The 13,383-nt window shown below is 43.2% G+C and overlaps 1 protein-coding gene across 4 annotated transcripts in view; it reads right to left on the bottom strand.

Annotated features, from left to right (window-relative positions):
- The window catches only part of LOC144607979 (myo-inositol 2-dehydrogenase-like), a 66,475-nt gene that overhangs the window by 1,153 nt on the left and 51,939 nt on the right, over positions 1-13,383 (bottom strand). For 2 of the 4 annotated variants that reach the window (XM_078425163.1, XM_078425165.1), the window contains 3 exons: positions 10,056-10,174; positions 9,468-9,624; positions 26-3,176 (listed from right to left, as the gene is read on the bottom strand). In XM_078425163.1, the coding sequence (XP_078281289.1) occupies positions 3,028-3,176; positions 9,468-9,624; positions 10,056-10,174 (425 nt within the window). In that variant the 3' untranslated portion in view covers positions 26-3,027. Of the gene's footprint in view, positions 1-25; positions 3,177-9,467; positions 9,625-10,055; positions 10,175-13,383 lie in introns of those variants that run through there. The other 2 variants (XR_013549154.1, XM_078425164.1) reach the window with 2 other exon arrangements.

The following is a 13,383-nucleotide window of genomic DNA, read 5'->3' as shown; positions in this document are numbered from 1 at the left end:
GCAATTAAACACACCTGAGCAATTAGAAATTCCTGTAAAGCCATGTGTCCCAAACATTATGAGATGGGGGGGGGGGGGGGGACTATGTATAAACACTGCTGTAGTTTCTACACGATGAAACCAAATTGTATAAAAATGGCCTTTAATAAAATCTGACAATGTGCACTTTAACTACGTGATTTTTTCCAATTACAAATCTCAAATTGTGGAATACAGAGGCAAATAAATAAATGATGGGTCTTTGTTTCAAACGTTATGGAGGGCACGGTAGGTCTGTCAGATATTATGGAAAATGTAGATGGGTTGGTAAGTTTGCTGACGACACCAAAATTGGAGGAGTTGCAGACAATAAGGAAAGCTGTCAGAACATACAGCAGGAAAGAGACTAGCTGCAGAAATGATCACAGGAATATAAGATAGAGTTTAACTCGAGGAAGTGTGAGGTGATGCATTTTGGGAGGATGAATGCAGGAGAGAGTGTACAGTTAATGGCAATCCCCTTAACAGCATTGATGTGTAGAGGGAATCTTGGACTCCCAGCAACATTCTTCTAATTCTCCCCTGCATCCTCTTCAGTGCAATCATACTGACATAATGCAGTGACTGGCAATCAATATATATGTTACTAATGCTGTGGTCCAACAATTATTATATTGAAAATTCCTGCATAATCACCCCTTCCTATATTCTATTCCTTAACTAATAAATGATCAAATCCCATTTTCCTCTTTAACCATTTTAATGACCGGTCCTGTTATTTTTTAAGAATCTGTGCACATGCATAGAAAATTAAACGATGCAGTTTCGGCCCACAATGTCTGTTCTGAACATAATGCCAAGTTCAACTTTTATCTGCCTGCACGTAATCCATATCCCTCCATTGCCATCATATTCCTGTGCCTATCCAAGTTTCTTGAATACCACTTATTTGCCTCCAACTCCACTCCCAGCAGCGTGTTCCAGGCATTCACCGCCCTGTATATCTGCTTCAAACTTTGCCCCGCTAAACTGAAGGCTGGAGCCTCTAGTACTTGATATTTCCATTCCAGTAAAAAGGTGCTGACTGTCTACCCTATCAATGCCTCATCATTGTTTATACTTTATCAAATCTTCCTTCAGCCTCTACCAGTCCAGGGAAAATAATACAAGTCTGTTCAACCTCTTCCTGTAGCTAATACCCCTTGATCCAGGCATCATTCTAGTAAAGCTCTGCACCGTCTCCAACATCACTCGAAGATAATTGTCCCTTCATAGCTCTGACTATCCTCCCACTTCTTGTCAATGGCCTAACCGTAACCTCAAACACACTACCTCTCACTTTTCTGGATTAAATTCTATTTTTCCAGTGCCTTCTCCATCTCTCGGTCAGCCACAAGGCCAATTTCTAAATAATCTGCGAACATTTTTAAAAATCAAGCTCTCTTACTGTCTATATCATTATTATCTTACAAAAGGACCAGGTAATGAATGTGGTGCAATCCCATTGGTAGCAGCCCCCTAATCTCAAAACCTTCCAAAATCCCCATGGAGAAGCTCACCTTCCTCATTGACCCACATTGTTGCCCCTTCAAAGGATGACATTACTTTAGTCAGACATGAGCTTGGGATAAAAACTGCATGTCAAATGTCCCTGAATAATGTGTCAGTGTTACCATTCATGAAATGGATTTTCACACCACTAACTTGCCTGTAGTCCCTGAGCAATCATCCAATCACCCCCACAGCCAGAGAAGGATAACACATTGTAATCAAGGCCTCCATTATTTCCTCCTTGTTTCATTGAACTCACACACACTGACAACTCAAAGCAGATCTGTGATGTGTTGTGGAGCAGACGCACGCTCTTCACCTTCCGTTTGTCCAACTTTCAGCTTTGCTTTGTCAGGGTTAAATACTGATTTATGGTCAGGGTTTCTCCACTTCAACAGAAACTTGGTTGTTGCTGTAATAAACCTCAGCCAATGGTGATCTAATATGAGGGGTGGAATTAATACTCAATGCATTGACTAAACAGTGAAATTATATGCATTTCAGTAAGTGTAGCAGTCAAAAACCAAGAGAAAGCAGTGCACATAATTACATCCATTAAAATGTTTACATTTTAAAAATAAAAATTGACTATTCTATTACAAAAGGGGTGGTTTTCAAACTGTCCATCACCCCAACTCTACATTGTTGCTTCTTCACTATCAAAATGGATCTAGCGAGTATAATATTTATTAGCAATCCTAATTTCTCCAATTATTGCAAATTTAAAAGCACATATTCCTAAATAACTTCTTTGAAACTACAGCACACATTAGACTTAATTCAATAAAATTAAATGACTGTAATGAAGAATCAAACTGAAGTATGTTACATAGAGAACAACAATATGACCATGACCATGTGTAGTCTGACCCACATTGGTTACACATGCTGGTGCTGATCCACAGCCATGAAATTTGTTGGACAGAATCTTTCACACACAGAAAACTCACGCCTCAGGGTGGTCTGAAAAATACACATTAAACCTGAGCTTTCGGACTCCTGATACACTATTGGGAGTCTCACCTACACCAAATTTAATTAATGTTCTACCCATGTGGTTCAAGAGTTCAACACTTTTTTTATGCCACAGGACATGAAATGGACAGTGTTGCATGACTTGAGGAGTGGGGAGGGAGCGAGACAGGTTTTTCCTGGTTCCTATGCCAGATACTTATAAATATTTCTGTGTGCAGGAACCTGTTTCTCCCTCTGAACTGTTGACATTAAGGTCTGCCAATTACAGGCGAGGCATCAGCTTCTCAGTAGCAAATAGAAGTGGACCCCTCAATGGGTTAATTTGCTCCTCCCATCCATCCAACCCCCTCCTCACAACAGACTAGTACATTTGCTACCATTCTAATCCTACTTTCAATAAAATTATTCCTTTACATATATCTGTCTGTCAGAATACAAATAGTATGCAGAACACTTCATTTCCCCTCTGCACCCTGGCACATTGCTGTTACATGTGATTAAACATGGCCATGCATCTCTTTATCAGGGCACTTCAGTTTTAATAACAGTGCCGTCGAGTGGTTCATTCCGCAGGTCCACCGCCGACCCATTCCTCCATGACTGTTCTGCGGCTGCAGCAACCTGAATCGTCCACAGAAAGTTCTCCTTTGTGATAAAGGGCTGTTCCTTCCCTGAGTGAGGAAGATCAGACAATTACTCAAAACTAACAGAGCACTGTCTCAAGGAAGAAAAAATGATTAAACCCAGTGTTTAGGTTAGATCACACCACCTTTGACATTACACTTTCCTATTCTCTCCTGACTCCAGCTGGATATGTATCCCTGGGTGAAGACAGCTTTCCTGGACCTATACAACTCTTCATCGGTCAACTGTGGATCAGTTACTCGCAATGAAGTGGAAGATCATTTATCTGAGCCCAACAGATGAATGACAAGGTGACACAGTGGCACTGCTGGTAGAACTGTTGCCTCACAGAAACCCGGGTTTGATACCGACCTCGGGTGCTGTGTAGAATTTGTACATTCTGGTGGTAAACTGTGGAATTCTTTGCCAGGGAATGCTGGGGCTACGTGAAGTGAGAGAAATCAGCTATCAATGATCAGCGTGAACCCAGTGGGCTAAGGGCCTTTAGTTTAGAGATACAGTGCGGCAACATATCCTTTGACCCAACGGGTCCGCGCTGACCAGCGATCCCTGTACACTAGCACTATCCCACACACTAGGGACAATTTACAATTGTGGAAGGAAACCAAAGCATCCGGAGAAAACCCACACAGGTCACAGGGAGAAGGTACAAACTACGTACAGACAGCACCCGTTGTCGGGATCGAACATCGAACCCGTGTCTCTGGTGCTGTAAAGCAGCAACTTTACAGCTGCACCACCATGCCTCCCTGAGCAAGGCCTGTTTCTCTGCTGCATCTCTAAACTAAACCGAAGACAATTATTTCAACCTAAGGCAACGGATTCAGAATGCTCTTCACTGGCAAAACTTATTGCACACTATGGCAATCTGGGATGTGGTAACGTATGTATTGTAACATTAATGATCAGTTTGAAACTCTGGAAGCTGCGTGAGAGTAGGAAATAGAAGTCCTACTTCTTAGGCTTATACTCGCTGGAATTTAGAAGACTGAGGGGGGATCTTATAGAAACATATAAAATTCTTAAGGGGTTGGAGAGGCTAGATGCGGGAAGATTGTTCCCGATGTTGGGGAAGTCTAGAACCAGGGGTCACAGCTTAAGGATAAGTCTTTTAGGACCGAGATGAGAAAACATTTCTTCACACAGAGAGTGGTGAGTCTGTGGAATTCTCTGCCACAGAAGGCAGTTGAGGCCAGTTCATTGGCTATATTTAAGAGGGAGTTAGATGTGGCCCTTTTGGTAAAGGGATCCAGGTGTATGGAGAGAAGGCAGGTACAGGTTACCGACCTGGATGATCAGCCATGATCATATTGAATGGCGGTGCAGGCTCGAAGGGCCGAATGGCCTACTCCTGCACCTATTTTCTATGTTTCTAAGTCAGTTCTAATGCTTTCCTGGCACTTAAACTCCTCATTCCCGAGTGTTATATCTCCCAGGACTCGGCTACAAGGGCAGAAATTGGGGAGAACGATGACAGAATGGCATGAACTTTAAAATTAAGATGTAAAGCACTCCACCTAAATCTCATCCTAAGGAAACCTCAAGAACTTCAAAGCCAATTCCATGCTATATTGTCGTCACGGTTTTTTCTTTTGGCAACATAAAAAGACAATTTTAACGTGGGAAGATCTGTCAGTGAAATGAGTAGTCAGTTTGTTTAGTAATGACTGTCACCCAGGTCCTTTTTGAAATTAGTCAATATATCATCAATGGAACTACAGTTTAATACCTCAAAGGTGGTGCCACGAAGAAAGTAACTTCCTCTAAATATCTACCTGTATTCATCAGCAGCAATCAGCAGTAGCAGTAGCAGCAGCAGCAAGCAGCAGCAGCAGCAGCAAGCAGCAGCAGTAGCAAGCAGCAGCAAGCAGCAAGCTGCAAGCTGTGTTGCTTGGGAAGTAGTGTGTGGGGATTGTGTGGAGATAGTAAGGAGTAAGACCTGTGTGATCTCCCGGACTAGTTTCGATCGCCTAGCTTGGGGTCGGAGAGGAATTTCCCGGATTTTTTCCCAAATTGGCCTGGGTTTTTTATCCGGTTTTTCGCCTCTCCCAGGAGATCACTCAGTTCTTTTGGGTGGGCGGTTGGAGCGGTTGGAGTAGCGGCCGGGCGGTAGGTTTAGTAACCGAGCGCGGGGCTTTGTTTGGAGAGTATGACTGCCAGGGCAGTTTTTTGTTCTGGGTGTCAGATGTGGGGAATCTGGGAGTCTGATAGTCTTCCAGACATCCACATCTGCGCCAGGTGTGACGAGATGGGGCTCCTAAGGGACCGTATTAGGAACCTGGAGCGGCAGATTGATGACCTCCGTCTGATCAGGGAGAGTGAGGAGGTTATAGATAGGAGTTACAGGGAGGTGGTCACTCCTAGACCACGGGAGGTAGACAAGTGGGTCACTGTTAGGGGGGGCAAGGAACAGAGGCAGGGACTAGGGAGTACCCCGGTGGCTGTACCCCATGGAAATAAGTACTCCTGTTTAAGTACTGTTGGGGGGGACAGCCTACCTGGGGGCAATGACGGTGCCCGGGCCTCTGGCAAGGAGTCCGGCCCTGTTGCTCAGAAGGGTAGGGAAAGGAAGAGGAGAGCAGTAGTAATAGGGGACTCTATAGTGAGGGGGTCAGATAGGCGTTTCTGTGGACGCAGTCGGGAGACCCGGATGGTGGTTTGCCTCCCTGGTGCGGGATGTGTCTGAGCGTGTCCAGGATATCCTGAAAGGGGAGGGAGAGGAGCCAGAGGTCGTGGTACATATAGGTACCAACAATATAGGTAGGATAAGGGAAGAGGTCCTGAAAGGAGAATTCAGGGGGCTAGGAAGAGAGTTAAAAAAAAGGACTTCCAAAGTAATAATCTCAGGCTTACTGCCTGTGCCACGCGATAGTGAGAATAGGAATGGAGTGAGGTGGAGGATAAATACGTGGCTGAGGAACTGGTGCAGGGAGCAGGGTTTCAAGTTTCTGGATCATTGGGACCTCTTCTGGGGGAAGTATGACCTGTACAAAAAGGACGGGTTGCATCTGAACCCGAGGGGAACCAATATCCTGGCGGGGAGATTTGCTAAAATAACTGCGGAGACTTTAAACTAGTACGGTTGGGGGGAGGGACTCAAACACAGATAGCTAATAGGCAGTGTGTGAGGCAGGAGGCAGAAAAGGGAAACACTCAGACCCAATATGTAGGAGAGAAAGAAGGGAAAAGAAATAAACTGAGAATAAGAAATGATGGGTCCCTTAAATGTGTATATTTTAATGCTAGGAGCATTGTAAGAAAGGTGGATGAGCTTAGAGCCTGGATTGACATCTGGAAGTATGATGTTGTGGCGATCAGTGAAACATGGTTGCAGGAGGGTTGCGATTGGCAATTAAATATTCCAGGATTTCATTGTTTCAGATGTGATAGAATCGGAGGGGCAAGAGGTGGGGGTGTTGCATTGCTTGTCAGGGAGGATATCACAGCAGTGCTTTGGCAGGACAGACTAGAAGGCTCGATTAAGGAGGCTGTTTGGGTGGAACTCAGAAATGAGAAAGGTTTAGCAACTCTTATAGGGGTGTATTATAGACTGCCAAATAGGGAACGAGAATTGGAAGAGCAAATATGTAAGGAGATAGCAGATATTAGTAGTAAGCACAGAGTGGTGATTGTGGGTGATTTCAATTTTCCGTATATAGACTGTGAATCACATTCTGTTAAAGGGCTGGATGGTTTGGAGTTTGTAAAATGTGTGCAGGATAGTTTTTTGCAGCAATACGTAGAGGTGCCTACCAGAGAAGGGGCAGTGTTGGACCTCCTGTTAGGAAATGAGATGGGTCAGGTGACGGAGGTATGTGTTGAGGAGCACTTTGGGTCTAGTGATCATAATGCCATTAGTTTCAATATCATTATGGAGAAGGTCAAATCTGGACCAAGGGTTGAGATTTTGGATTGGAGAAAGGCTAATTTTGAGGAGATGAGAAAGGATTTAAAAGGAGTGAAATGGAAATTGTTGTTTTATGAAAAGGATATAATAGAGAAATGGAGGATATTTAAAGGTGAAATTTTGAGAGTACAGAGTCTTTATGTCCCTGTTCGGTGGAAAGGAAAGAATAATAATTTGAAAGAGCCGTGGTTTTCCAGGGAAATTGGACACTTGGTTCGGAAAAAGAGGGAGATATACAATAAATATAAGCGGCAGGGAGTAAATGAGGTTCTTGAGGAATATAAAGAATGTAAAAGGAATCTTAAAAAGGAAATTAGAAAAGCGAAAAAAAGATATGAGGCTGCTTTGGCAAGTAATGTAAAAGTAAACCCCAAGGGGTTCTACAGATATGTCAATAGCAAAAGGATAGTGAGGGATAAAATTGGTCCATTAGAGAGTCAGAGTGGACAGCTATGTGCTGAGCCGGAAGAAATGGGGGAGATATTAAACAATTTCTTTTCTTCGGTATTTACCGAGGAGAAGGATATTGAATTATGTGAGGTAAGCGAAACAAGTAGAGTAGTGATGGAAATTAGGAGGATTAAAGAAGAGGAGGTACGGACTCTTTTGAAGAATATAAAAGTGGATAAGTCTCCAGGTCCTGATAGGATATTCCCTAGGACATTGAGGGAAGTTAGTGCAGAAATAGCAGGGGCTATGACGGAAATATTTCAAACGTCATTAGAAACAGGGATGGTGCCGGAAGATTGGCGCATTGCGCATGTTGTGCCTTTGTTTAAAAAAGGTTCTAAAAGTAAACCTAGCAATTATAGACCTATTAGTTTGACGTCTGTGGTGGGAAAATTAATGGAAAAGATACTTAGGGACAATATATATAATTATTTGGATAATCAAGGCCTGATTAGAAACAGTCAACATGGATTTGTGCCTGGAAGGTCATGTTTGACTAATCTTCTTGAATTTTTTGAAGAGGTTACCAGGGAAATTGATAAGGGCAAGGCTGTGGATGTTGTCTATATGGACTTCAGTAAGGCATTTGACAAGGTTCCACATGGAAGGTTGATTAAGAAGGTTAAATCGTTGGGTATTAATAGTGAGGTTGCAAGATGGATTCAACAATGGCTGAATGGGAGATACCAGAGGGTAACGGTTGACAATTGTATGTCAGGTTGGAGGCCAGTGTCTAGTGGAGTGTCCCAAGGATCTGTGTTGGGTCCACTGTTGTTTGTCATTTACATTAATGATCTGGATGATGGTGTGGCAAATTGGATTAGTAAATATGCAGATGATACTAAGATAGGTGGAGTAGTTGATAGTGAGGTAGATTTTCAAAGTCTACAGAGAGACTTGGGCCTTTTGGAAGGGTGGGCTGAAAGATGGCAGATGGAGTTTAATGCTGATAAGTGTGAGGTGCTGCATTTTGGTAGGACAAATCAAAATAGGACGTACAGGGTAAATGGTAGGGAATTGAGGAATGCAGTGGAACAGAGGGATCTGGGAATAACTGTGCATTGTTCCCTGAAGGTGGAATCTCATGTGGATAGGGTGGTGAAGAAGGCGTTTGGTATGCTTGCCTTTATAAATCAGAGCATCGAGTATAGAAGTTGGGATGTAATGTTGAAATTGTACAGGGCATTGGTGAGGCCGAATCTGGAATATGGTGTGCAGTTCTGGTCGCCAAATTATAGGAAGGATGTCGACAAAATGGAGAGGATACAGAGGAGATTTACTAGAATGTTGCCTGGGTTTCAGCACTTAGGCTACAGAGAGAGGTTGAACAGGTTGGGTCTTTATTCTTTGGAGCGTAGAAGGTTGAGGGGCGACTTGATAGAGGTTTTTAAAATTTTGAGAGGGACGGACAGAGTTGACGTGGGTAGGCTTTTTCCCTTTGAGAGTGGGGAAGATTCCAACAAGGGGACATAGCTTCAGAATTGAGGGACAAAGGTTTAGGGGTAACATGAGGGGGAACTTCTTTACTCAGAGGGTTGTGGCTGTATGGAATGGGCTTCCGGTGGAAGTGGTGGAGGCTGGCTTGATTTTATTATTTAAGAGTAAATTGGATAGGTATATGGATAGGAGGGGATTGGAGGGTTATGGTCTGAGTGCAGGTAGATGAGACTAGGTCAGGGAGAATGGTCGGCGTGGACTGGTAGGGCCGGACAGGCCTGTTTCCATGCTGTAGTAGTTGTTATATGTTATATGCACCTATCCTGTTATGGGGCTTGTCCCACATCCTTCGGACTTGAAAAGGGACAAATTGAGACCAAATTGACATTTAAGTTTCTGTAAATGACAATGGAGCCAGCACCAACTCTATCATGGTCCCTAACCTGAGGATAACTAATGACCTCATCATCATATTCCAAAGCAATGATTTAAAAACATTCAAAATGGATTCCCTTTTACTAACCTCTCAGAGTCTTGAGGAAGTGTTTCAGCAGCTCTCTGTATGCATCTCTGTAGCGGTCACTATACAAGTGGGAGCAGACTGGCCTGGCGGTGCCCTGTTCAGTTATTCCCAAAGCATTTTGATTTTCCATCTTCAGCGTTCCTTCTGACCCATGAACCTTGAATGATACAGGAAATAAAATGTTTATTTTGCATACCTGATTCATTGTACTTACACCTTCCCTGACAAAGAAAGGATAAACTGATTTTTGGACAGTAAATGTAGAATCAAAAGTGGTAAAAAGACCAGCCATTCTAAACCCTTTGAAACTTTTAAGATGATTTGCAACTTGAAATGATTTCCATTAGCAATTAACAACTCAGCTCTCAATACCAGAGTAGCAGAGAACAGGTATGGGATTCTCCCAGTCAACATACACTGACATTATAGATATTGTTACCCAGGAGGAGCCAGCGGCTTCAGAAATAGGATGGCAATAATACTTAAAGCTGACAAAAGGAGAGGATGAAAAAGGGTGAAGAGAATAGAGAGTGAGAACAGAGGAAAACAATAAGAGAAAAACATAAAACCTTACTAATTACACATTACCTCCAGTCTCTGGTCATTGCTCAGTGTACAGTGCTGGCTGACATCCAGCGTCACAATAGCCCCGCTGGCAAATTTCATACTAACGGAGACAGCATCAGCATCCTTAAGTGCTGCAATTTCTGTTAGGAGGAGAAAATAGATGAGATGGCACACTTTATACAAAATTCTATGAAAGTAAAATTTCTCCTTGATTAAATAGTTGTAATCCCTTTGATTTATTTACTGGTAAGGAGAGTTCTTTGATTATTTTCTTTTAATATTGATTATTTTTTCATTTCTTCCTTGACTTTTCCTAGGTTATTGTGGCAGATGCAGCACTCATGAAAAGATGCAAGCACCGAGGATTTAAGAAAATCCTGTAAAAGATGCAACTTCATAGAATAAGGGATCTAAGTTTGTACGTTTCATGGCAAAACAATGTGCAGTAATTTCACTTCAATCACGACCAGCAATATTCCCATTATCCCACCTGAAAACAGTCATGCTCACTACATGGAACATAGAAGAGTACAGCACAGAAACAAGCCCTTCAGCCCACAAAGCTAAACATAATACCAAGACCAACTCTTACCTGCCTGCACATAATCCATTCTCTGCATTCCCATATGTCTATCCAAAAGCCTCTTAAATGTCACTATAATTTCTGTCTCCACCACCACCGTTAACAGCACGTTTCAGGCACCTACTCAATGTAAAACAATTTGCCCCACACATCTCCTTTAAACTTTGCCCCTCTCACTAACAGGCCTTCTTATCTGTCACATTTCCAGTCTGGGCCACATGTCAACTCAGGACCTTTGCAGGACCACATGTCAACTCACACCCATGTGATGCAGGATCTTTACATCCCAAAGAGGAAGAAACACCCTAAGGGGAAAATGAGGCCATCGTGGCTGACAAAGTCAAAGACAGTATAAATACAAGAGAAGACAACATGGCAAAGATTAACAAGGTTTGGGAAGCTTTTAAAACCCAACAGATAGCAAATAAAAAAGCAACAAGGAGATAAAAGATGAAATATGCAGATAAGCTAGCCAATAATATAAAATATACCTAAAGTGTTTTCAGATATTTAAAGAGTAAAAGAGAGGCAGAAGTGGACATTGGAAAATTACATTGGAGAAGTAGTAAAAGGGGAACAAAGAAATGAATATGTTTTTGCCTCAGTCTTCACACTGCAAGATGCCAGTAATGTGCCAGAAATTCAAGAGTTAGGGGGCAGTAGTGGGTAGTTGCTATTACTGAGCAGGTGTTTGGGAAGCTGAAAGATCCCAATGTCAGTGGATGTCAGCTGGACCAGATGGACTACATCCCAGCATTTTGAAAGAGGTAGCTGTAGAGATTGCTGTGGCTCTAGCAGAGATCTTTCAAGAATTATAAAGTCAGGAATGGTTCCAGATGACTGGAAAATCGTAAATGTAACTACACGGTTTAAGGAAGTGAGGCAAAAGAAAGGAAATTAGAGGCCGGTTAGTCTGACTTCAGTGGTTGGTAACATTTTTAACATTATTAAGGATGAGGTTACCGGGTACTTGGAAACACACAATAAAATTGGCTGAAGTCAGCATGGTTTTGTTGAAATTCTTTGGAAAACTAACAAATCGGATTGACAAAGGAGTTAGTGGATGTTGTTTACTTGGATTTTCTGAAGGCCTTTGATAAGGTGTTGCATGTAAGATTGCCAAACAAGATAGGAGTCCATGGCATTAGAGGTACTACAAGATTGGTTGACTGGCAGAAGGCAAAGAGTGTGAATAAAGGGGCCTTTTCTGGTTGGCTGCCGATGAGCAGTGGTGTTCCTCGGGTCTCGTCGTTAAGTCTGCTACTTTATGATATTTGGCTGATCTGGATGTGGGAATGATGGCTTTGTGGCCAGGTTTGCAGATGATACACAGATAGTTGGAGGGACAGGTAGTGTGGAGGAAGCAGGGAATCTGCAGAAGGACTTGGACAGGTTGGGAGAGTGAGAAAAGTAAAATGGAATACAGCGTAGCAAAGTGTGCGGGCATGCAGTTTGGTAGAATGAATAAAGGTGAAGACTATTTTGTAAATGGGGAGAAGATTCACAAAACAGCAGGTGCAAAAGGATTTGGGATTGCTGCTACAGGATTACTAAAAAGATCATTTAAAGCTTGAGTCAGTAGTAAGAACTCAAATGAAATGTTAGCATTCATTTCAAGAGGACTAGAATATAAAAAGTGTGTTGGTAGCGCGAGCCACAGGGTGTTGCGTGTGTCTAGTGCCCTGGTATAAATCTAGATGCCGCTGGCGAACAATTTTTGCGAAAAAGGGAGCCGAGTGCGTAAGCCAGTACATCACCTCTGCATCAGCAAGACTCTCGCAGTGCCTCCTCATGGCAACACATGGTAACTGGGGTCATCTTCAGTCCGAGGCTAAACTGCGCGGGGATCTCGGAGGAACTCTGGTCCCCAGAGATGCGACGTGCAGGCCCACCGGCGTGTGGACACGTCCTAACGTCCATCAACAAGGTCCCAACTATGGGTTAAAGAGCACCCGACTGCCTTGTGGGCAAGGCTCAGGAGAGCCAAAGGCACTGGAGCTGGAGTCCCTAGAGACGGTCGGCTGATCCCTCGTGCGTCCACCTTCCGGCAACTCCTGCAGCAGAGTAGGCCCCTGACGTAGCAGCCACGCCGTTCCTCTGGAATCAGCCTATCAGGTCGAGAGTTGAATGCAGATGCTGGACAAGTTTGTATTCCCATTTACCTGCCCAGGCTCAGCGGTCAAATCAAATGGAGAGGACACTTCATCCTTGCTGGGCACAGTGAGATGTAACCACAGATGAAAAATCCCCCTCTCCAAGCAGGACAACGCCATCATCATCAGCACCATCATCTCTCGCAGATGGACTGATGCCAGTACAAGAATATAAAAACAAGGATATAATGCTGAGGTTTTGTGAAGTGCTGGCAAGGCCACATGAATGAATAAGTTTCTTGGCCAAGTATGCATATACAAGGAATGTGCCTTGGTCCTCCGCTCACAAACATACAGTTAACAATTAAGAAAAAAGCATAAACACATGAGAACAATAAGGATACACCATTACGGTCTAAACATGTGGGTGAAAATAAACCAGAGCAAAAAAGAGACTACAGACTTTAGTTATTGAGTAGAACTATCACTCGTGGGAAAAAAAGCTGTTTTTATGTCTGGCTGCAGATGCTTTGACAGTCCAGTCGCCTTCCAGAGGGAATATGTGGGCCCAATATCTGAGGAAAGATGTGCTGATATTGGACAGGTTCCAAAGGGGGTTTACGAGAATGATCCCGAGGATGATTGGGTTATTTGATGACACTGGGCCTCTACA

The sequence above is a fragment of the Rhinoraja longicauda genome, chromosome 30 (genome assembly GCF_053455715.1).
Source record: "Rhinoraja longicauda isolate Sanriku21f chromosome 30, sRhiLon1.1, whole genome shotgun sequence".
Lineage (NCBI taxonomy): Eukaryota > Metazoa > Chordata > Chondrichthyes > Rajiformes > Arhynchobatidae > Rhinoraja > Rhinoraja longicauda.
This window is presented reverse-complemented; position numbering and strand designations above follow the sequence as displayed.